Source organism: Hemitrygon akajei, chromosome 29 (assembly GCF_048418815.1).
Source record: "Hemitrygon akajei chromosome 29, sHemAka1.3, whole genome shotgun sequence".
In the NCBI taxonomy this organism is placed as follows: domain Eukaryota; kingdom Metazoa; phylum Chordata; class Chondrichthyes; order Myliobatiformes; family Dasyatidae; genus Hemitrygon; species Hemitrygon akajei.
Genome location: NC_133152.1, coordinates 46,577,529 through 46,603,040, shown reverse-complemented (window position 1 = coordinate 46,603,040; position 25,512 = coordinate 46,577,529). Strand labels below are relative to the sequence as shown.

General features: G+C 45.4%; 1 protein-coding gene across 1 annotated transcript in view; it reads right to left on the bottom strand.

Annotated features, from left to right (window-relative positions):
• vwa5b1 (von Willebrand factor A domain containing 5B1) overlaps positions 1 to 25,512 on the bottom strand; it is a 168,542-nt gene that overhangs the window by 81,969 nt on the left and 61,061 nt on the right. The window contains exons 8-10 of the mRNA XM_073032499.1: positions 8,877 to 9,001; positions 7,675 to 7,851; positions 5,482 to 5,592 (exon numbers count right to left, since the gene is read on the bottom strand). Of these exons, the coding sequence (XP_072888600.1) occupies positions 5,482 to 5,592; positions 7,675 to 7,851; positions 8,877 to 9,001 (413 nt within the window). The remainder of the gene's footprint in view (positions 1 to 5,481; positions 5,593 to 7,674; positions 7,852 to 8,876; positions 9,002 to 25,512) is intronic.

Below are 25,512 nucleotides of genomic sequence, written 5' to 3'. Positions count from 1 at the left end.
TTTTAAAGAAGGACTTTAGTGGATGGTATTTGCCACCTGATTGTGCCTGTATACATATTCAGAATGAGTTACTATTATTTCTGCTCTTTCTGTTTTCTTTTTGTATTTGTTGTCTTCTACACATTGCAGAATATGATTTCTTTAGGGGAAAGGATTTAAGAAAAACTTGCAGGAAACATCATCCATCATCAGGGACCCGCACCACCCAGGTCATGCTCTCTTCTCACTGCTGCCATCAGGAAGGAGGTACAGAAGCTTCAGGACCCACACCAGCAGGTTCAGGGACAGGTATTACCCCCTCAGCCATCAGGGTATTGAACCAGAGGGGATAACTTCACTTAACTTCACTTGCCTTGTCATTAAAATGTTTCCACAACCAATTGACTCACTTTCAAGGACTCTTCGTCTCATGTTCTCAAAGTTTATTGCTTATTCACATATTATTATTATTTTGTATGTTTTTTGCTTCTTTGTATTTACTGTGAATGCCTGCAAGAAATGGATCTCAGGGTTGTACCAGGTAAAATGTATGTACCTTGATAATAAATTGACCCTGAACTTTGAACTTTTTGTTGGGTCTTCCCCCTTCCAGTTGAGTCAGATGTCCATGCATCACATCACCCTCATGAAGGAGGCAGATTTAGAGCGCTGTTTCAAGATATAACATCACGTTGAATTATCTGAGGAGGTCTGCTTTGAGGATTGAAGTCATTATTTGTTTTTATTGCTGTTGTGCATTGTAGATGATCATGGCCGGGGTCAGGCGCCGGCGTTATTTGCTCAGCTGTGTGGATGGGAGTCTCTGATCCTGATTTATTCAACGTGAACATTTCCGATGGAGAAGCAGAGCGCAGCTTGCAAATCTGTCGGAAGCCAGCCGCTCCTCTAGTGCAGCAGAACTGGCTTTTCACACAAGGTGCTCGGTGATGGAGGGGGGTGACTGGAAGCAGCTTGGGTAGAAATCAAGGTGAGGAAGGAGCCAGGATGCAGAGAATTAAAACAGTGCTTTCTGACGGTTCCAATTCCAACTGGTCTCCGTAACCGAGTAAACAGTGGGAGTAATTCAGCATTACCAGGGTTTTATAGAGCTGCAAATTACTTTGTGGCTCTTGAAGTCACTCTTGACTACCAGCACACCATACACCATTTTAACCACCCTAAGAGGCCTCATTGGAAGGTTAGCCAATAGGAACGTTGTCATGCTTACTTCTTTGCACAAGTTCGTGTGAACCATGCCCTGAAAATTCAATAACTTTAGCTTGGCCATGCAGAGAATATTAATCAATATTGAAGCAGGTCTGTCCAGCGTTTGGCACAATATTATGGGCCAAAGGGCTTGTATTGTTCTATACTCAGTTGCCCCTTTACTGGCTACCTCCTGTAACTAATAAAGTGGCCACTAAATCTGCTGTTCATAGTCTTCTGTTGTTGTAGCCTATTCACTTCAAGGTTCAACGTGTTGTACGTTCAGAGATGCTCTTCTGCACACCACTGTTGTAACGTGTGGTTAATTGAGTTACTGTCACCTTCCTGTCAGCTTGAAACAGTCTGGCCATTCTCCTCTGACCTCTCTCATTAACAGGACATTTTCACCCACAGAACTGCTGCTCCCTAGATGTTTTTTGTTTTTCAGACCATTCTCTGTAAATTCCGAAAACTGTTGTGCATGAAAACCCCAGGAGATCGGCAGTTTCTGAGATACTCAAACCACCCCATCAAGCACCAAGAATCAATCCAGAGTCAAAGTCCCTTAGGTCACATTCTTCCCCATTCTGTTGTTTGGTCTGAACAACAACTGAACCTCTTGACCAGGTCTGCAAGCTTTTGTGCGCTGGGCTGCTGCCATGTGATCGACTGATCAGAAGCTTATATAGTGATACACTGCAAAATAGGCCCTTCCAGTCCTTTAAGCCACTCCGCTACAACTACACAACCCTGATTAACCCTAACCTAATAATGGAACAATTTAAATGGTCAGTTAACCTACCAACCGGTAACCAGTTAACCTACTAACCAGTCTTTGGACTGTGGCAGGAAACTAGTCCACCCGGGGAAAACGCACACATTCCACGGACAGAGACTCCTTACAGAATGGTGCTGGAATTGAAATCCGAAGCCCGGAATGCCAAGCGCGGTAACAGCGCTGCACTAACCATTACACTACCATTGACGAGCAGGTGTACCTAATAAAGTGGCCATTGAGTGTGTACTGATGATACAGTCAATAGTCAGAAACTCTTTTAAATTATTCACAGAATGTGAACAATGCAGACAAGGCAGACAAACACATGAACACACAAATTAGGAGCAGGATTAGATCACTCAACCTTCGAACCTGTTTGATAATTCAATAAGATCTGATTCGAGCTCAAACTTTGCGTTCCAACCTGCGATATGCTATTTATCGAGATAACACAGAAAGCATCCTATTTGCTCTGCCCATGACTGCGAGAAACTGCAGAGGACTTCTCGCTGCATCTGTAAAGCAGCCAAACCACCCCTGGATAGTCTCTCTTCCCCCCTCTCCCACTGGGCAGAAGATAAAAACGTCCTAGAGCACATCCCGCTGAAGTTCCATGTTCAAAGGAAATTTATTATTGAAGTACATATATATCACCATATACAACCCTGAGATTCATTTTCTTGTGGGCATTCACAGTAAATACAAAGAAACACAATAGAATCAATGCAAAACCACACCCATCAAGATGGACAAACAACCAGTGTGCAAAAGACAATGGACTGTGCAAATACTAACAGAAAAAAAATACTAACCCTAGCCCCCACCACCCCCCATCCAGGTCATGCTCTCTTCTCACTGCTGCCATCAGGAAGAAGGTTCAGGAGCCTCAGGACCCACACCACCAGGTTCAGGAACAGTTATAACCCCCCCAACCATCAGGCTCCTGAACCAAAGGGGATAACTTCGCTCAACTTCACTTGGCCCATCATTGAAATATTCCCACAACCTATGGACTCACTTTCAAAGACTCTTCACCTCATGTTCTTGATATTTATTACTTATTTATTATAATTATTTCTTTCTTTTTGTATTTGCACAGTTTGTTGTCTTTTGAGGACATGAGTTGAGAGTTAGGGGGCAAAAGTTTAAGGGTAACACGAGGGGGAATTTCTTTACTTTCAGAGAGTGGTAGCTGTGTGGAATGAGCTTCCAGTAGAAGTGGTAGAGGCAGGTTCGGTATTGTCATTTAAATTAAAAATTGGATTGGTATATGGACAGGAAAGGAATGGAGGGTTATGGGCTGAGTGCGAGTCAGTGGGACTAGGTGAGAGTAAGTGTTCGGCATGAACTAGAAGGGCCGAGATGGCCTGTTTCCGTGCTGTAATTGTTATATGGTTTTGCACATTGTTTGAACACCCAAGTTGGTGTGGTCTTTCATGGTTATTATTCTATGGACTTAATGAGTATATCTGCAAGACAATGAATCTCAGGGTTGTATGTGATGACACTTAAGTACTTTGATTAATAAATAAGCAATAAATATCAAGGATATAGGCTCAAGATTCTATTCCACTGGTACAAGACTATTGAAGAGTTTCTTAGTAGTTAAGATGGACCCTTGATCTCACAACCTACCTCATCATAGCTTTGAACCTCATTGTCTGCCTGCACTGCACTTTCTCGGTAACTGTAACACACTCCGTAAGCACACAGGAGATTCTGCTGATGTTAAAATCTTGGGCAACACACACAAAATGCTGGAGGAACTCAGCCGGTCAGGCAGCATCTGTGGAGCAGATGAAGGGGGTCAGCCTGAACCCTAACCTGAGGCCCTGCACAGATGCTGCTTGGCTACCTGAGTTCCTTCAGCATTTTGTGTGACTCTGCTTTATGTTAATGTTTTGCCTCGTACTACCTCAACGCATTGATGTGATGCAATAATCTGTATGCATTGCAGGTAAAACAAAGTGTTTCACTGCACCCTGGTACGCGTGATAGTCATAAACTAATTAGATACAGTAAATACAATTATGTGTAACAATAAACCAATTATAGCAAAAGAAAAACTGACAATCGGTGTTAAAAAGAAGACACATTGTGCAAATAAAAAATAGCACTGAGAATATGAGTTGTAAATGCAATGATGTACAAACGAGGATGTAATGCTGAGGTATCAGCAAGGCTACTGAAGCAGCTTTGTGCCCTTTATCGAAGAAAGGATGTACTGACGTTGGAGAGGGTTCAGAGGAGGTTCATGAGAATGATTCCAGGAATGACAGGGTTAACATACGAGGAGTGTTTGTTGGCTCTGGGCCTGAGCTCACTGGAGTTTAGAAGAATGAGGAAGAATCTTAATGAAACTTATTGAATATTGAAAAGCCTGGATAGAGTGGATGTGGAGAGGATGTTTTATATAGTGGGGGAGTCAAGGACCAGAGGGCTCAATCTCAGAAAAGAGGGACGACTCTATAGAACAGGGGCTCCCAGCCTGGGGTACATGGACCCCTTGCTTAATGGTATTGTGTGTGTGTGTGTGTGTGTGTGTGTGTGTGTGTGTGTGTGTGTGTGTGTGTGTGTGTGTGTGTGTGTGTGTGTGTGTGTGTGTGTGTGTGTGTGTGTGTGTGTGTGTGTGTGCGCGCGCGCCCTTAACCCCTGGTGGAGTCGTCGGGGCGCCGTCATGACAAGCTTTTTGCACCGATCTTTTGGTGATTGCTCATCATACGGCGTGTCTTGGGCATCTGAAACCTGGCGGAGCCCATCCCTCTCCGGGTTTTTGGAGCTGGCTGGTTTCGAACTTGGGAGCCTTTGCTCCGAAGTCCAGCGCTGATGCCACTACACCACCAGCCAGCCTTATGGTATTGGTCCATGGCATAAAAAAATAGCAAGTTGAAGAGGAATTTTTTTAGCCAGAGGGTGGTGAATCTGTGGAATTCATGGCTTTGGAGGACAGGTCATTGGGCATATTTAAGGTGGAGGTTGATAGGTTCTTGATCAGTCAGGGTGTCGAAGGTTACGGGGTGAAGGCAGGAGAACTGGGTTGAGAGGGATAATAGATCAGCCATGATGGAGTGGCAGAGCAGACTCAATGGGCCAAATGGCCTAATTCTATTCATATGTCTTTGGCCTTATGGTCTAAAGTGTCATTGAAAGTGGGTCTGTACACTGTGGAATCGGCTCGGAATTGTGGTGAGTGAAGTTGTATGTGCCAGCTGAGTGGATTGAACCAAGATTATCAAGAGCAAGAGGCATTCAGAAGGTTAACAAACGTTGATGAAATAGCAAGAAAAATGCTTATGATGTGGAGAATAAGATGTCTGACGATGAGCATTAGCAACAATGAAAAGGCCAAGGTTCGTGCCAGTCCCATTAACACCAATTATTTTCTAGCAGCTTTTACACTTGATATTCAATTACGTATTCTTAATGAATGTTGAAAAGTAATTTAAATCAGTTCAAAAATACAAGCAGCCTCCTAATGTGTGATTTTTCATGATAAATTGACAAAGATAATGACTTACTTCATTGTAAGACCTGCTCGCTGGGAACAAGGTCCGGAACGTGGAGCCAAAGCCAATGATGTTAAACAGACACGATGGCACCAGGCTCTTCAGGACAACCAGCATTGCTTCCTTTACAACAGCAAGAAAAGATGAAGAGTGAGGGTAAACTGTACTCAACAGGTCTGAAGCTGAACAACGGTGTGCTGGTCAATTCAGCAGGCCGGGTGGCAACTATGGAGGGAAATGTACTGTCCACATTTCCGGCTGAGACCCTTCATCAGGACTGGGAAGGAAAAGGGCAGAAACCAGAATATGAAGATGGGGGGGGGGGGGGGGAGGGGGAAGGGGGAAGGATTACAACCTGATAAGGTTGGAGAAGCAACTCTTCATATTTTGTCTGGGTAGTCTCCAGCCTAATGGCATGAATATCGATTTCTCTATATTCCAGTAATTCTGCACCCCCTCCCCATTTCTCTCTTTTTCCATTCCCTATTCTGGCACCCCTCCCACTTCTTCTCCTCACCAGCCTATCACCTCCCCGCCCCAGTGCCCCTCCTCCTCCTCCTCCCCTTTCTCCCATGGTCCACTCTCCTTTCCTATCAGATTCCTTCTTCTTCAGTCCTTTACCTCTTCCACCTATCACCTTCCAGCTTCTCACTTCATCCCCCTTCTCCCTCACCTTATCTCACCTGCCAGCTTGTACCGCCCCCTCCCTCTTCTCCCAATCATCTTAGAACAGCTGGTTAACTCACCTCTATGTCTTTGGGATGTGAAAGGAAATGAGGGACTAGAAGTCGACCCGTGTAGCCACGGGTAGAACGTGCAAACTCCATACGGATAGCACCCAAGGTGAGGATGAACACAGGTCACTGACGCTCTAAGAGGGCAACTCTGCTGGCCACACCACTGACAACACTCAGAGGGCCATTCTACCTCTTCAGTCTGTACTAGCTCTTTCTGCTTGTAAGGAGTTTCCTCTCCATTCCAAATACGTATGGGTGAAGACTAGTAAATTGTGAGCATGCTATGTTGGCAGCAGAGTTGTAGCATCACTCGTGGGCTTCCGTCAGCACTGTCCTTGGACTGTATTGGTTGTCGATGCAACCAACTCATTTGACCGTATGTTTCGATGTTCATATGACAAATAACGCTAAGGTTACAAACACAAGAGATTCCACGGGTGCTGGAAATCCAGAGTATCTCAGAGGTCCTGATGAGGGATCACGGCCCGAAATGTCAATTGCTTTATCCCTCTCCATAGATGCTACCTGACCTGCTGAGCTCCTCCAGATTCCCAGCATCTGCAGAATCACTTGTGTTTATAGTTTTAACTATGCTGGCGGCTTTACTGAGGCAGTGAGAAGTGTAGACAGAGTCCACAAGTCAAATGTACAGATGCTCATCGCCAGCCAAGGCAGGCTTTGTCCTCTAGGCAGGCCAGCTCTCAAAGTTATTCCAGCTTCTTCCCCTTCCTTTCCAATCCTAATAAAGGGTCTCTATCTGAAACATTGACTGTTTATCTCCCCTCCATAGGTGCTGCCTGACCTGCTGAGTTCCTCCAGCATTTTACGTGTCAGAATTAGAAGCCGGCACAATATCACAGGCGTATGTCATGAAATTTGTTAACTTTGCAGCAGCAGTACAATGCAATACATAATAATAGAGACAGAAGACTGTGAATTGCAGGAAGTATATGTATATTAAATAGTTAAATTAATTAAGCAGTGCAAAAATAGAAATAAAAAGGTAGTGAGGTAGTGTTCATTGGTTCAATGTCCATCCAGAAATCGGATGGCAGAGGGGAAGAAGCTGTTTCTGAATTATTGAGTGTGGGCCTTCAGGCTCCTGTACCTCCTCCCTGATGTTAGCAATGAGAAGAGGGCATGTCCTGGGTGATGAGGGTTTTTATTGATGGATGTTGCCTTTTTGAGGCATTGCTCCTTAAAGATGTCCTGGATACTACAGCGGCTAGTGCCCATGATGGAGCTGACTGAGTTTACAACTCTCTGCAGCTTACTTTAATACCCTGCAGTAGCCCTCCACCCCCATACCAGACGTGATGCAGCCAGTTAGAATGCTAAACATATGTTACTAGAGCTAACACTGTGCGACACGTCAAGTTGCAGAGTGCTGGAATTTTTCTGGGAATGGCTTTGGGTGGGGAGACTTTCACAGGCTGTCAATAGCAATGTTCAAAGCGGCTGTTGTTACCTTAACTCGACTGATGTTTATCCCACTCATACTTCCACTGCGGTCAATGAGGAAAATGAATTCTCCTTGAGCCATCCTTAGGTCGGGGTGGGAGCTCTTTAAATCCGGGCAGAAATTCAGCATGACGACAGGGTGGTGCCCAATGTCCTTGTTCAGGCGTTTTCTAATTATCTCCCTCTGTCAGAGAATGAAGAGACCAGCTGAGGGAACGTACGTGCAGTGACACAGATCTGTGAGGGGACTTTGGCCAGTTCCTCACTGACCATCAGCACAGGAGGTATGCTTGGCTCTCTTTACACCCGCGATTGTGTGGCTACAACACTACCTACAATTTCACCAATGACACAACTGTTATACATGCAGTGGCCTCCTTCTTAGGTACAGCTGTACACATTAACACAAACATGTAATCAGCCAGTCATGTGACAGCTACACACAGTCATCGTCAAGGGGTTCAGTTGTTGCTCAGGCCAAACATCAGAATGGGGAAGAAATGAAATCTAGGGAACTTTGACTGTGGAATGATTGTTGGTGCCAGATGGGGTCGTTTGAGTAACTTAGAAATTGCTGATCTCCTGGGATTTTCATGCACAGCAGTCTCTAGAATTTACAGAGAATGATGTGAAAAACAAAAAAAAAAATCCAGCGAGTGGCAGTTCTGTGGGCAAAAACACCTTGTCAATGAGAGGTCAGAGGAGAACGGCCAGATTGGTTCAAGATGACAGGAAGGTGATAGTAACTCAGATAACCACACGTTACAACAGTGGTATGCAGAAGAGCATCTCTGAATGCACAACACATCGAACCTTGAAGTGAATGGACTACAGCAGCAGAAAACCATGAACATACACTCAGTGGCCACTTTATGAGGTGCAGGAACTACCTTATAAAGTAGCATCTGTGTGTAAAGCCATGGAATACAGGCCTCCGGCCTAACCAATTCATGCTGAGCACGTTGCCATGGTGACTACGAGTGCCATAGGAAGTCTGGGTGAGTGGTGACACAATAACAATCTCTCTGCTGATCTCCAGCACAGAAAGCTAGACTACAGCCCAACAAGTCCAGCTGACCACATTACCCACCCTGCTAGTCCTTATTTCCAGTATTCAAACCCTATCTCTCCAGGACCTGCCCCTCTATTAGAAATACTCCTGACTTGAAACTAAAGCATTCCTGCAAACTTTTTGCTGCTAGCTGTTACCTTCTTTTCTGAGCTTGGATTCTTTTTGGTTCCTTTGACAAAATCACTTTTTCCTTTTAAAAGTTGCTCATATTCATCAGCTGCCATATCTCCGCTCTCCACCAAGATATGAGGCACGTGTGGTTCTGAAACGAGATAGTCACAATAATACATCAGGGAATATAAAGGTTAAAGACCTTAACAATTAGCTTTTTTGTCACATGTACAGTACTGTGCAAAGGTTTTAGACACACACACACACACACATATATAACTAGGGGGCCTAAAACCTTTGCACAGTACTGTAACTGTCAATATGGAGCAGAGAGCAAGTTTGTAAAATCTGGTGGGAACAAAGGGCGTTGGGAATGGGGAGGGTGGAGCCCCGTGGGAGTGGTGTGGGGGCAGGTAGCAGAGGAGGAGTGCTAGGGATGGGCGGGTGGAGTGGGTGCAGACACACCCAGCCCTGAGACACCAAGCAAGGTCATTTGATTCCAAACAATTGGTTTATTGATCATTACAAAATGTCTCTCCAGGTATTCCTGCTCCCTCCTCTCTCTCTTCCCCTTTTCTGAACCATGATTCCCGTCTCCCTACCCCCTTCCCATTCTCAGTCCACAATAGAGACCCATATCAGAATCAGGTTTATCATCACTCACGAATGTCATGAAATTAAGTTATTTTTGCAGCAGCAGTACAGTGTAATACATAAAATGACTACAGTACTGTGATATACATTCCTCAGACTTTTGTGCCATTTGCATCAATGACACTCGCGGTCCGAGGATGTGCTGGGGCAGCCCCCAAGTGTCGCTATGCTTCAGGTGGCAGCATGGTGTACCCACACCTTACTAACCCTAACCCATATGTAGACTATAAGACCATAGGTATAGGGGCAGAATTGGGCCATTCAGCCCATCATCCGCTCCACCATTCCATTATGGTTGATTTATTATCCCTCTCAACCCCATTCTCTTGCCTTCTTGCACACGGCACTAACCCTAACCTGTACCTTTTTTTTGGAATGTAGGAGGAATCTAGAGAGTCCGCAGGGTCATGGAGAGAACATGCAAACTCCTTTCAGACAGTAACTGAAGCTTGATCACGGATCACTAGCATGGTTAAGCGCTACGCTAGCTACCACGCTATATTGGTAAGCGGTGTCTATGTGCGACAGGACATGGCTGACGGGCCACCTCGTTAAAGACGGCAGACATGCGGTAAGGATCCAGACTACAATGTTGATCTCTGAGCATCTTTGTTATGTGTGTGGGTGGGTGGGAGGGAGGGATGGGGCTTGTTTTGCTGTCATTGTTTCATTGCTTGTTGTGTTCTGTGTTGTTCTGTGGGTGAGCTACGTTGGCACCGGAATATGCGGTGACTCTTGCAGGCTGCCTCCAGAACAGCCTACGGTTGTGCAGGTTGTTAAAGCAAATGACACATTTCACTGTGAATACCTGAATCCAAACTTCAGAACAGTTTGGTGATCGGGACCATGTTCTTCCCCTTCTGTGATTCAAGAATGAGTTAGAGAATTTAGATGATTGTGAAGCAGAATGCATTAAAAGTTTAGAAAAAAAAATTTATGTAGTTAAAAAGTACTTTATCAAGTCAACATTAATAGGTTTGTCTGCAGAACTCTCCACTTGCAATCTCTGGCGTGTACCACTTTAGAATACACCGTCCTTCAAGGATCAGAACTCTGAACTAATCAGCAAGAAATGGGATTGTTCAAGTGTGTCGGTTTGAGCACTGCCTCGATAGCAGCAAGTGTACTGCCTGAATTTGATTGGGGTAGTTCAGATGCATTGATCTGAAATAATGCAGAGAGAGTCTAACATGGTATGGACTGAAATATAGTTGGTAAAGCGTCTAGCACGTCACGCACCCAAGCACAAGGGTGTGTGCCCACTAGTAACCTCGTTTATTCACGCTGCGATAGTGCACAGTTTACCTGTCACTTCTCGTCCCGGCAGGAGTCTGAAGTAGTCAGTTAGAGGCCTCCGTCAGTCAGAGATGACTATGGATTGTGTGTCCTAGCTGTCTAGATATGCAAGCATAGGCTGTATGATATGGAGAGGAAGTTGTTGCCCATGTAGCAGGCTCCCCCTCTCCACGCATCTGATGAACCCAAAGGAACGGCAGAGACCGATACAGTTTGGCATCAACAGCAGTGCAGGAGTTGTCAGCCAGCGTTGAACTCAATGTAAGACTGCCTTATGGACTGCCGAGCTGGATTTTTCCTTGGGGTTTACTCCCGAAGACTTCCCCAGCAGTGGGTACAACTGCAAGGCAGTGGAGGTTTGAGATCAGAGTTTTCCTTCTCCTAGGTGAGCTGTCAACCATGACTGACGAGCCCCATCTGCCTGATTCTGAAGCAGAGGGCCCAAGAAAAGTCGGTTTACTGCCAACGGAAGCAGAGATTAAACAAGCAGCAATAATATTTTATATTTATTTCAGAGTGAGATTAAAACCACCATTCCGTAAGGCAGAAGCCTCCTTCAAAAGGCAGTGCCTCCATGCATTAAGGACCCCCACCACTTCTTCTCATTACTACCGTGAAGGCGGAGGAGCCTGAGACACACACTCAGTGTTTTAGAAACAGCTTCTTCCCCTCCACCATCAGATTTCTGAACAGATGGTGATTCCTATGAATCAAACTGGCTACTTTTGTTGTCTTTTTGCACTACTTACTAATTTTTATATATCCTCCTTATGGTAATTGATAATATTTTAATGTATTGACTGTAATGGATCTCAAGAGAACTACAATACAAAGGCAAGGATGTAATGCTGAGGTTTTATATCGGACAGAGTGCACTTGGAGTATTGTGAGCAGCTTTGAGCCCCTTATCCATGAAAAAATGTGCTGTCATTGGAGAGGGTCCCGAGGATGTACACGAGAATTATTTTGGGCATGAAAGGGTTAATGTATGAAGAGCGTTTGATTCTGGGCCTGTGCTCACTGGAGTTTAGAACAATAGGGGTATCTCAATTGAACCTTACAAATATTGAAAAGCCTAGATGGAGTGGATATGGAGAGGATACTTCTGATGGTGGGGGGAAGTCAAGACCAGAGGGCACAGACTCAGAATAGAGGCACATCCATTTATAACAGAGAATTTATTTAGCCAGAGGATGGTGAATCTGTGGAATTCATTTCCACTGATGGCTTTGGAGGCCAGATCATTGGGTATATTTAAAGCAGAACCTGATAAATTCTTGATTAGTAAGGGCTTCAAAGATTATAGGGCTAAAGCAAGAGAGTAGAGTTGAGAGGGGTAATAAATCAGCCATGATGGAATGGCGCAGCAAAGTTGATGGGCTGAATTCCAGCTCCTATCTCTTATGGTCTGTATTGCTGCTACAAAACAACACATTTCACAACGTCTGTGATAATAAACCTGATTCTCATTCTGCTTCTGCCCTTCAAAGCCCATAAGGCACAGAGGTTCTGCTTATTCAATAGAAAGCTGAAAAAGCAAAAACATTTGGAAATTACTCTGCTGACACAGGGTACAGTTGGACATCAAGAACAGCCGGCAGGGCTCTCCTGTGGGAGTATAGCCAACCACTTTCAGTGGGAAAGGTTTGATAACATATTGCCACAAAATGTCTGAATGTCCTGATGAAGGGTCTCAGCTCAAAATATCAACTGCTTATTCCTTTCCGTAGTTGCTGCCTGACCCGCTGCATGCCTCCAGCATTTTCTGTGTGTGTTGCTCTGGATTTCCAGCATCTGTAGAATCCCTTGTGTTCAGGGTTTAGGATGGGAGGGGAAAGATTTCAAAGGGACCCAAGGGGCAATTTTTTCACATCGGTGAGTATATGGAAGGAGTCACCAGAAGAAATGGTTGAGGCAGGTACAAGAGTATCTTTTCAGAAATGGAAAGAATGAACTAATACAGTGAGACATAAACACAAGAGATTCTGCAGATCTCCTGTCTGCCTACCATCCCCCTCACCTGCTCCACCTATCACCTCCCAGCCTCTATCTCTATTCCTACTCACCCTTCCCCTGGCTGTCTATCATCCCCATCACCTGGATCCAATCATCACCTGCTATACCTTGCTCCAATTCTTCCACTTGCCTCTTTATACCAATTATCTCCCCTCTAACTTTCAGTCCAGATGAAGGGCCATGGCCTGAACAGTTGACAATTCATTTTCCCTTCACAGATGCTGCCTGACCCACTGAGCCCCTCCATCATCTTGTTTGTTGCTGTACGTTCATGCTGTTCTGCTGCTGTAGCCCATCCACTTAACAGTTCAGCATGTTGTGGGTTCAGAGATGATCTTCTGCACACCACTCTTGTAACACGTGGTTACTTCAACTACTGCTGCCTGCCTCTCAGCTTGAACCCGTCTGGCCATTCTCCTCTCACCTCTCTCATTAACAAGGTGCTTTCACCCACAGAACTGCCACTCACTGGATGTTTTTTTCTGTACCATTCTCTGTAAACTCTAGAGACGGTTATGGGTGAGAATCCCATGAAATCGCCTGTTTCTGAGATACTCAAACCACCCCATCTGGCACCAACAATCACTCAACAGTCAAAGTCACTTACAGTAGATCACATTTCTTCCCCATTCTAATGTTTGGTCTGAACAACAACTGAGCCTCTTGACCGTGTCTGCATGCTTTTATGCATTGAGTTGCTGCCACATGATTGGCTGATAAAATATTTGCATTAATGAGTTTGTGTACAGGTGTACCTAATAAAGTGGCCACTATCACTTTTCTCGAATGAGTATATCAGAACAGTCTCGAACGGACCGATGTAAAGGCACAGTTTGCTTTCGATGAACCAGGCTTGAGATTTGATTGGTCTGCAGTGGTTTCAGCTTGAATTCGGTGGCCAGTGGAGTGTCTATCCAGTGCTGCACTGTGAGGTATGGCACTTGTCAAAGAGGATGAGGCTTTCCATTGGTCAAAGTCGACCATGGATGTTGTGTCCTACCTGCCTACGTTGTTGATGCAGTGCCGTCAGTCAATACACAAGCAACGGCAGTGCTTTATGGAGAGCAGGCTGTTGCCCGTGTAGCAAGCTCCCCCTCTCCACGCAGCTGATGAACCCAAAGGAACGGCAGAGACCGATACAGTCTGGCACCAGCAGCGTTGCAGGAGTTGTCAGCTTGCATTGACCTCAATATAGGACTGTCCTAGGGACTCCAGCTCCAGACCTTTCTTGTGTTTACTCACAAAGTCTTCCCCATGAAGTGCATATAGACACAAGGCAGCGGAGGTTTCAGATCAGTTTTCCTTCTTCTAGATGAGCTGCCTACCTCAGCTGGCAAGCCCCACCTGCCCGAGTGACTGGTTTTAAGGTGCCTGCAACCCGCTTTGCCCCTTCTCCTGTCAGCAGAGATGGTTCCTCTGCGCTTAGTAGCTAAGCCACACGTGAAGGCCAGGAGCTGGACCTGGTTGTCAGAGACTATTTGTGTCGCACATCATTGGGAGCATTTAATAGGTAGTGGAACCTGTCCCCATCACCACCCCCAGCTACAACAACCATAAGGAACCTCAGGGCGTTAATGAACCTGCATCTTCAAGCATTCGTGCTGCATTCAGACTGGCACTGTATTGGTTAGTGTAGTGCTTTACAGAACAGGTGATCAGGGTTCAATTCCCGCTGCAATCTGTAAGGAATTTGTACGTTGTCCCCATGGCTGCATGGGCTTCCCCTGGGTCATCCAGTTTCTTCTCACAGTCCAAAGACTTATGGATTGTTAGGTTAATTTTTCCCCTGGGTGTAATTGGACAATGTGGGCTCGTTGGGCCTGAAGGCCCAGTGCCATGCTGTATGTCTTAAGAAATAAAGAGAACAACACATTTCCCTGTATGTTTCTATAACTCCATTTATTTATTTAGAGATTCAGCACAGAACAGGCTGTTCTGGTCCAGCAGGCCACACTGCCCGCTAACCCACCTATTTAACCCTGGCCTAATCACAGGACAATTTACAATGACCAATTAACCTAACTACCGGTACCTACCTAACTTTGGACTGTGGGAGGAAACCAGAGCACCCGGAGGAAACCCACACAGTCCACAGGAGGAATGTGTGAACCTGCTCACAGAGGGCGTCGGGACTGAGCTCTGAACTCCGACGGCCCGAGCTGTAATGTTGTTGCGCTAACTGCTGAGCTACTGTGGCGCTCTTAAGGAAGAGAATTTAAATATGAACCAGCGAGGAGAAAGCAGCACTCGAGTGACACCTTTGGCATTCATTCCCTCGCCCTCTGCAGTGTGAACCATCTCCACAGTCGCTCATCTGGCCTATTCTAACAGTGCCTCCTGACTGCGGCCTCCACCACCGTAAACAAGAGCAGCCTGCAGGGTTTTTATTTTATTTCATTTTAGAGAAACAGCGCAAGATAGGCCCTTCCAGTCCTATGAGCCGGACAGTCCAGCAATCCATCTATTTAATATGAGCCTAATCACGGGCCAATTAACCTAACAACCGGTACATCTTTGGACTATGGGAGGAAATCAGAGCACCTGGAGGAAACCCACGCACTCACGGAAAGGACATACAACCTCCTTACAGATGGCACGGGAATTGAACTCTGAACTCTGGAATGCCTCGAGCTGTAATAGCACCATGCTAACCGCTATGCTACCATGGCGCCTCACACCATACTCCACTGTAACCGAAGCATGGTGGGAGCACCTTCACCTGTAGGACTGCAGCGGTTTACAGAGGCAGCTCACCACAGCATGGCCAAGGGCAATAACCGGAGGCCGTCAACTCTGGCTTCACCCAGATCCTCCCCCCACACTAAAACTAAATCAATAAATAAGCACATGGGGAAAATAGTGTTTCATTCCAGTTTCATCTCAGGCAGTTAATCTGATCGGTTTAGCCTCCCCAATCCCCTCTATCTATTACCTTAGGTCAGTGAGTCCACAGTGGACAAAGGAAACGCATCAAAGACATCAGAATCAGCATGAGGGAATTCAACATGACATGTAAAAACTGGGACGAGATTGCACTCAGTAGACACTGGGGGAAATCTGCTCAAGAGGGAGCTGTGTCACATGAGAATGATCTCCACTGTGTCACAGAGAACAAATGGCAGCTGAGAAAGGAGAGACTGAACAACTAAACTACCCAAACACCAACCACAGTCACCACCTACTCTTGCTCACACTGCACCAGAATATGTGGATCCCAGATCGGCCCATACAGTGACCTGAGGACCCATCAATAGGCAATCCCTATGGTCACCTGAGGACCCACCAATAGACAATCCCTATGGTCACCTGAGGACCCACCAATAGACAACCCCTATGGTCACCTGAGGGTCACCAATAGACAACCCCTACAGTCACCTGAGGACCCACCGATAGACAACCCCTATGGTCACCTGAGGACCCACCGATAGACAACCCCTATGGTCACCTGAGGGCCACCAATAGACAATCCCTACGGTCACCTGAGGGTCACCAATAGACAATCCCTACGGTCACCTGAGGACCACCAATAGATAACCCCTACGGTCATCCTAGGACCCACCAATAGACAACCCCTACGTTCACCTGAGGACCCACCAATAGACAATACCAACGGTCACCTGATGGCCACCAATAGATAACCCCTACGGTCACCTGAGGACCCACCAATAGACAAACCCTACGGTCACCTGATGGCCACCAATAGACAAACCCTACGGTCACCTGAGGACCACCAATAGATAACCCCTACGGTCATCCTAGGACCCACCAATAGACAATACCTACGGTCACCTGATGGCCACCAATAGATAACCCCTACGGTCACCTGAGGACCCACCAATAGACAACCCCTACGGTCACCTGAGGACCCACCAATAGACAATACCTACGGTCACCTGATGGCCACCAATAGATAACCCCTTAGGAGAACATCACACTCGACTCAAGTGATTATATTACTACTACTGCACTGTAAACACTTTAAGCCACTTTCTAAAATACTGTTTACATTGTAAATATATGCTGGTATTTATGTATTTATGCACTGTTTATTCCATATCTGTACTTTATCCTCTAACTTTATTTTTATGTAATTCTTTATTCTTTATCGTTGTTGAATGTTGTTTTCTGTTGCATGTCACGTCATCACACCACAGCAAATGTAAATGTATTTGGCAAGTAAAGTTGACCCTTGATCCTCAATTTGCCATCTCTGATTACCCCAGAGTCCGGCACAAACTCTGACTGCCTCAACGTTCTGAATGACTCAGCATCTACAACTCCCCAGTGGAGAAAATTCCATGAGTCATGACTTTCAGAGAACGAAATTACTGCACATCTGCATTTAAAGTGGCCAATCCTTGATCTGAACCTGATTCTCACATCTTTCCCCATCAGGAGAAACTACCTCTCAGAATCTACCCTGCCAAACCTCTCGGGCTTGATTCTATACAATTTCAAGTTCAAGTTTATCGTTATCTGGCTGTCCATTTATACAACCAAATAAAACAATGTTCCTCTGGACTATGATACACAAAACATATCACACAAAGCACATACATCACCTCTCTTTCTTTTAAATTCCAGAAGAGGTCCTTAATCTTCTTCTGCCTGTTTTGCCAAAAACAGCCACGGCTCTAGAATGTTCAGCTCCTAGCCTTATAACCTTTCAATCATCGTGATGGTATTAAATTAATTCCAGTTATCAGTAGTTCATTCATTCATACATTTAGTTGCAGTTGTCCATCTGCACTTCCTTTGTAACTGCAACACTATGTTATATTCTGTCTTCTTTTTACCAATGTATGCAGTAATCTGTCCAAATGCAATGCAAGAGCAAAAAGTTTTCACAGTATCTCAGTTGTGGTTGTGCGATTATGATGTTAGAAACATAAAAAACCGACAGCACAATACAGGCCCTTCAGCCCACAATCTTGTGCCGAACATGTACTTACTTTAGAAATTACCTAGGGTTACCCATAGCTCTCTATTTTTCTAAGCTCCATGTACCTATCTAGGAGTCTCTTAAAAGACCCTATCATATCCGCCTCCACCACCGTCGCCGGCAGCCCATTCCACGCACTCACATCACTCTGCTTAAAAAAACCTACCCCTGACATCTCCTCTGTTCTCCTAAAGGATTGGCTATTGGTAACCCCAGGAAGTTAGGGTGGATTCTGCTAATGGAGAATGCCTGTACGTGACTTTGTTTAACATGGGGAGGCTGATGCAAGGGCAGCCAGCACACGGTCCTCGACAGATCAGGGCCAGGGTTCAGTGACATGGAGTACAAGATGACTGGGGCCTTCCTCTGCCTTCACCACCTTTGTGATCCGTCATCTTGCACCAGCTCCACTGTTGAGAACTTGGTCAGATCATTCTTGGCCTTCAACCTCCCCCTTGACCTTATCACCATGGGTGACTCTACCAGGAGCTATGGGCCAGGTGGTTAAACTTCAGATGACATTGCTCCTGGGACCTCTGGAACAGACAAACCTCTCCGCCACGACAAGGAGACAATCCACAGAGAAGAGTATCTCAGTACATGTGACAATAATAATCCATTTCCAAGTGCTTTCTTGAATTCAGAAAGACTGACTTTCATTTTGGTATTGATGTACCTGCATCATCCTGGGGTGAGGAGGTCTGACGTCTGTGAATCTGAGTACTTGGGGGAAGAAGGACTGCTGACTGGAGGGGGACTGTCTGGGTGTGAGGGAGGGATGGGAAAGGGGCTTGTTTTGCTGTTGGTGTCTTATTTTGTTTTTGCTGCTTGTGTTGTTCTGCAGACGGCCAATGTTGGTGCTGGCGTGTGTGGTGACACTTGTGGGCTGCCACCAGCACGTGCGTGGCTGTGTTGTTTGTTAACACCGGTGACACATTTCACTGTTTCGATGTACATGTGACAAATAAATCTGAACCTGCTGCTGCATTAGTTCCTGGGCACCAGTCACACCCTGCTTATCATTGACAACTCCACACCATAACATTCTCTCTTCCCTCGTAAAGGTCTAAAAGATGCAATGTTAGCATTCGTATCGAGTATAAAAGCAAGGATGTCATGCTGAGGCTGCACTCGGAGTGTTATGAGCAGTTCCAGGCCCTTTATCCAAGGAAGGATTTGCTGACATTGGCGAGGTTCCAGTGGAGGTCCACGAGAATGATCTTGAGAATAAAAGGGTTAACATATGAGGAGCGTTTGATGGCTCTGGACCTGTATTCACTGGAATTCAGTAGAATAAGGGAGGATCCCATTGAAGTCTATCAATATTGGAAGGCCTAGATAGGCTGCTTCTTATGATGGGGTGGTCTAGTACCAGAGGGCACAGCCTGAGAATAGAGGGACGTCCTTTTAGAACAGAGATGAGGAGGAATTTCCTTAGCCAGAGGGTGGTGAATCTATGGAGTTCCTTGCCACGGACGGCTGTGGAGGATAGTCATTGGGTATATTTAAAGTGGGAATTTGATAAGTTCTTGATTAATTAGGGCATTAAAGATTACAGGGAGAAGGCAGGAGAATGGGGGTTAAAAGGGATAATAAATCAGCCATGATGGAGCGGCGGAGCAGATTCAATAGCCTAATTCTGCTCCGATGTCTTATGGGCTTCATGATATTTCCCATCAAAATACACCCACCAGCATCAGGAGAAAATATCACATCAAGAATATCACAGCATTGTGGGCCGAAGGGCCTGTATTGTGCTGTAGGTTTTCTCTGTTTCTAAGAATATACCACGTCAAAGTTACAGAGACAAATTATTAATGACATTGACTGTTATTAATATTCTTCAATCAATTGTGTTGATGAACTCCCCGCACACAAAGGCAGATATAATTTTCTATCAATATCCCTGTATGGATGACACTTAGAACCCTTGTACACACTCAGAATCGTTTCCAATCACTGGTCCCTTTCATTATCAGCCAACAAGAAGGTACTTTGCTTTTTATTTCACTCCACTGCAGACGTTTAATGCACAGACCAGCCTCACAGACTGATTAGTATTCTCCACACAGCCAAGCTAAAGTTGCTGAATTTTCAGGACACGGTTCACTGAGGTTTGGCGCAGGAAGCTGAGAGCTGATCTTATCGGCTGTTTCCATCATTAAGGACACCCATCTCCCAGGACGTGCCCTCTTCTCATTGCTACCATCAGGGAGGAGGTACAGAAGCCTGAAGACACACACTCAATGTTTCAGGAACAGCTTCTTCCCCTCTGCTATCAGATTCCTCAATGACCAATGAACCCATGAACATTACCTCACTATTTTTGCTCGCTTTTTGCACTACTTACTTAATTTGATGTTATACAATGTTTTGCACAGTACTGTAGTAATTTTACGTATTGCATGTACTGCTGCCACAAAAAAAATCATGATATCTGTGAATGATAAACCCTGATTCTGATAGGGGGAAAGGGGGAGGGAGAGGGGAATCATGGTTGGGAAAAAAGGAAGGGAGAGGGGAGTGGGAAGCACCGGAGAAACAATCTGTAATGTTCAATAAACCAATTGTTTGGAATCAAATGGCCTTGTCCGGTGTCTGCACTCGCACCGCCCTCCCACTCTGGAACTTCTCTGCCACCTGCCCTACAACCCTCCCGCTGCGTTCTACCCTCACTATTCCCAACATCCTTTACTCCCACCAGATTTATGAACTCACTTTCTGCTCCACATTGACAAATACAGTACTGTGCACAAGTCTTTTGTGTGTGTGTGTGTAAAACTATATATATGTGCCTAAGACTTTTATATATGTATATATTTATAATTTTTATTATTATACATTGCAATGTACCGCTGCTGGAAAACGACAGATTTCATGACATTTGCCGCTGATATTAAACCTGATTCCGTTCTGCCTTTTGGTTGTGTCCTGCCGAGCCAGGAGGCTGCCAGTGACAACAAACACTACGGAGGTGACCAGAGGCTACATGGACGCCAGTGTTCAGTGAGATATCCTATGCACAGAGTTCAATTCCCTCAAATCTGGTCAGAGTTTTGGACCATTTCACAGCAATAATTTAGTTAAATAATAAAAAGCAAACATACAGAGTGTTAATGGCAAAACAAACAAAATGCTGGAGGAACTCAGCAGGTCAGGAAGGATCTGTGGAGGGGAATGAACAGTCAATGTTTCAGGCTGAGGCCCTTCATCAGGACTGGAAAGGGAGAGGAGAGGTCAGAGTAAGAAGCTGGGGGGGGGGGAGGAAGAAGTACAGGATGATAGGTGATGGTGAAACTGGGAGAGCGGGAGGGGTGAAGTAAAGAGCTGGGAAGTTGACTGGTTAAAGACATAAAGGGCTGGAGAAAAAGGGAATCTGATAGGATAGGACAGAAGGCTATGGAAGAAAGGAAAAGGGGGAGGAGCACTAGAGGGAAGTGATGACCAAGTAAGGAGATAAGGTGAGAGAGGGAAATGGGAATGGGGAATGTTGAAGGATGGGGGAGGCAGTTAACAGAAGTTCGAGAAATCGATTTTCATGCTATCACGTTGGAGGCTACCCAGATGCTAGAAATCACAGGTGTTGCTCCTCCAACCTGAGTGTGGCCTCATCGCGACAGTAGAGGAGGCAGGTGAGGTGACACTTCACCTGTGAGTCTTTTGGGGTCACGTACTGTGTCTGCTGCTCCCACCATAGACTCCTGTATATCGGTGAGACCCCTCGTAGATTGGGAGACCGTTTCACTGAGCACCTACACTCCGTCCTCCAGAAGAAGTGGGATCTCCCAGTGGCCACCCATTTTAATTCCACTTCCCATTCCCATTCCGATATGTCAATCCATGGCCCCCTTTATAGTCATGATGAGGCCACACTTAGGTTGGAGGAACAACACCTTATATTCCGTCTGGGTAGCCTCCAACCTGATGGCATGAACATTGATTTCTCTAACTTCCAATAATGGCCCATCCCCACTTCACCATTCTCCATCACCTTATCCCATCTTTCACCTTACCTCCTCATCCTAATGCCTAATGCCTGCTCCTCTCCCCTTTTCTCTCTTCCATGGCCTTATGGTCCTCTCCTATTAGATTCCCCCTTCTCCAGCCCTGTATCTCTTTCACCAATCAACTTCCCAGCTCTTTACTTCATCTCTCCCTCTCCTGGTTTCACCTACCATCTTGTATTTCTCCCTCCCCTCCACTCACCTTTTAAATCCACTGCTCATCTTTTTTTTGTCCAGACCTGCTAAAGGGTCTCAGCCCCAAATGTCGATTATACTGTTTTCCATAGATGCTGCCTGGCCTGCTGAGTTCCTCCAGCATTTTGTGTTGACACTCTGCCAGATGGATTCTCTTAGTTCAACCTGTCAGCAAAGCCCGTTTCAATTTGTTCCATTTATCAGTGAATACATTGCCTCCATTGGTGATTATGCAGCTTACTTTTTATGCCTAATGAATCACAAAGGCACCTGTCAGTCCCCTGAGCAAATCTCTCTCTCTCTTTACCTCAAAACACAAGGATTGTCTGCCATTCAGTCTCATTGTTCAACGGTGAATCGCACTTTTCATTAACAAGCACTTCACTCTCTCTCTCTCTCACACACACACACACACACACACACACACACACACACACACACACACACACACACACACACACACACACACACACACACACACACACACACCACACACACCCCCCCCCCCCCCCCCCCCCCCCCCAATAGCACAACACAGGCCCCCTTCGGCCCACAATACTGTACCGAACATGTCCTTACCTTAGGAATTACCTAGGGGTTACCCATAGCCCTCTATTTTACTAAGCTCCGTGTACCTATCCAGGAGTCACTTCAAAGACCCTATCGTATCCACCTCCACCACTGTCACCGCAGTCCATTCCATGCACTCATCACTCTCTGCGTAAAAAAACTTACCCCTGACATCTCCTTTGTACCTACTTCCAAGTACCTTAAAGCTGTACCCTCTCATGTCAGCCATTTCAGCCCTGGGAAAAAGCCCTCTGACTATCCACATGATCAATGGCTCTCATCATCTTATATACCTCTATCAGGTCACCTCTCATCCTCCGTCGCTCCGAGGAGGAAACACACGCACACACAAGAGCATCGAGCTGCTGCTACGACGACATCTTGTAGTTCAAACAGCAGTCCGTACAAAGATAGAACATACACTCTGTGGCTGCTTTATTAGACACACCTGCCCCTTAATACAAATATCTAATCAGCCAATCATGTGGTAGAAACTCAAAGCATAAAAGCATGCAGACATGACCAAAAGGTTCAAATGTTGTTGACAATAAATATCAGAATGGGGAAGAAATGGGATCTAAGTGACTTTGATCATGGAATAATTGTTGGTGCCAGATGGGGTGCTTTGAGTATTTCAGAAATTGCTGATCTCCTGGGATTCTTGCCAATAATAGTCTCTAGAGTTTACAAAGAATGTTGCGAAAAACAGGAAACATCCAGTGAGCAACAGTTCTGTGGGCAAGAATGCCTTATTAATGAGGGAGGTCGGAGGAGAACGGCAGACTGGTTCAAGCTGACAGGAAGGCGACAGTAACTCAAATAACCACACGTTACAACAGCGGTGTGCAGAAGAGCATCTCTGAATGCTCAACACATCAAAACTTGAAGTGGATGGGCTACAGCAGCAGAAGACCATGAACGTACACTGAATGGCCACTTTATTAGGTACCTCTTGCACCTGATAAAGTATCCACTGAGTGTAGAACACTAACACACGATACAGGTCCTTCGGCACATGATATTGTGCCAAATGATGGGCAGACCTGCTTCAGGGACTGATTGGTGTCACTGGACATCAATGTTTTTTGAAAGCATTGCTTCCTCAGAATTTCTTTTGTCATGATAGACCGCTCAGAGCTGAACACAAGTATAATTTCAGATTACTTGAATTGCTTAGGGACTTGGAGGAAGAAGAAATTAACTTTTATTGAATATAATGCATTTAATTGCATAATGGTGCTGATGTTTTGCAATAGTTCACTTAAGCTAGAAATGTTTTGTTGATGATTTTCATTTGTACTCAGTGCCTGAGGCTTATCGCTTAAGTGTCCAACAATAATCAGCCAACGTTGATGGATTCCAGTTACCCTGACACTGTTACTCCATGACCACAATGACCTGGTGAAACCTTTCACCGTGCTCGTCTCTGACAGTGCCAAGATTTGCAGGGAAGGAGTCTAAACGGGAATGCAGAAAATGGATCTTTAGTGACATGTTGCACTTCATGTTTTGTATGCTTGAAGAATGCTGTCAACCAGATACACGTAGTTTGATGCTCTGTAGTTGCCAAGAAAAATTTCAACAACATCCTTGAAAGCTTTCCGTGTGATTTTCTCCGGTGCCAATGGAAGTTCGTCAAATTGCCCGTCATTGATGACCTGTTTGAACTGTGAACCAACAAAAAATGTTTTCCTCAGTCTTGGCATCAGTTATCCTGACTCGAATTCTGAACTGAAATCACAAATACTGATGACTTCAAAAACATGGAGTGTGGTCAGGAAATTTCATGGTGATCTTCCTGTTCAGCAGCTCAAAATCCATAAGATACATCCAGAAGTATTCAGGAAGCAAGATCTTTGTTGTCCAGTGTATTCTCTGCAGAGCTAACCTACAACTGCTGAATTTTCAGGCCACAGTTCACAAAAACTTGCACTGAGAAGCAGGTATGACAACAGTCCCATTGGCTAACTGTTCAGTAAAGCATCTTCGAGTGGTTAAGAAGGCGTATGGTGTACTGTCTTCATTAGTCAGGTGACTGAGTTCAGGAGCCACAAAGTAACGTTGATAGACAATCGGAATATGTGTTCAGCTTCATTACAGGAGCAATGTGGAAGCTTTAGAGTGTGTGTAGAGGAGATTCACCAGGATGCTGTTTGGATTAGAGAAAACATCTCATGAGGATAGGTTGAGTGAACAAGGGCTCTTTGGAGTGAAGGAGGATGAGAGGTGACTTGATAGAGGTGTACAGATGATAAGAGGAATAGATTGAGTGGGCAGCTAGAGATTTTTTCCCAGGGTGGAAATAGCTAATACAAAGGGGGTAAATGTTAAGGTGATTGGAGGAAAGCACAAATGGGATGTCAGAGTAGTGGATGCGTGGAACACCCTGCCAGGGGTGGCGGTAGAGGCAGATACATTAGGGGTATTTAAGAGACTTTTAGATAGGCACATGGGTGAAAACAAAATGGAGGGAAGGGTTAGATTGATCTTAGAATAGGTTAAAAGATCAGCACCCACATAGGTCTATAGCGGATGCAATCTCACTGGCTCTCCACTCAGCTTTGGATCACCTGGACAATAGCAATATCTATGTCAGGCTGCAATCCCCCTCAGTACTAATCAACAAGTGTCGGAACCTGGGCCTCTGTACCTCCCTCTGCAACTGGATCATCATTGGAAAACGCAGTCAGTGTCGATCAGAAGTAACATCACCTCCTCGTTGACTATCAGCACTGGCGCACCTCAAGGATGTGTCCTTAGCCCACTGTTCTACTCTCTCTACGCCCAGAATTGTGTGGATCGGCACAGCTCAAACACCATCTCTAAATTTGCCAATGACACAACTATTGTTGTCAGAATTTCAGATGGTGACATGGAGAGTGAGACAAATCAGCTGGTTGACTGGTGTCGCAGCAATAACCTTGCACTTAACATCAGTAAGACCAAGAAACTGATTGTGGACTTCAGGAAGGGGTAGTCAAGGGA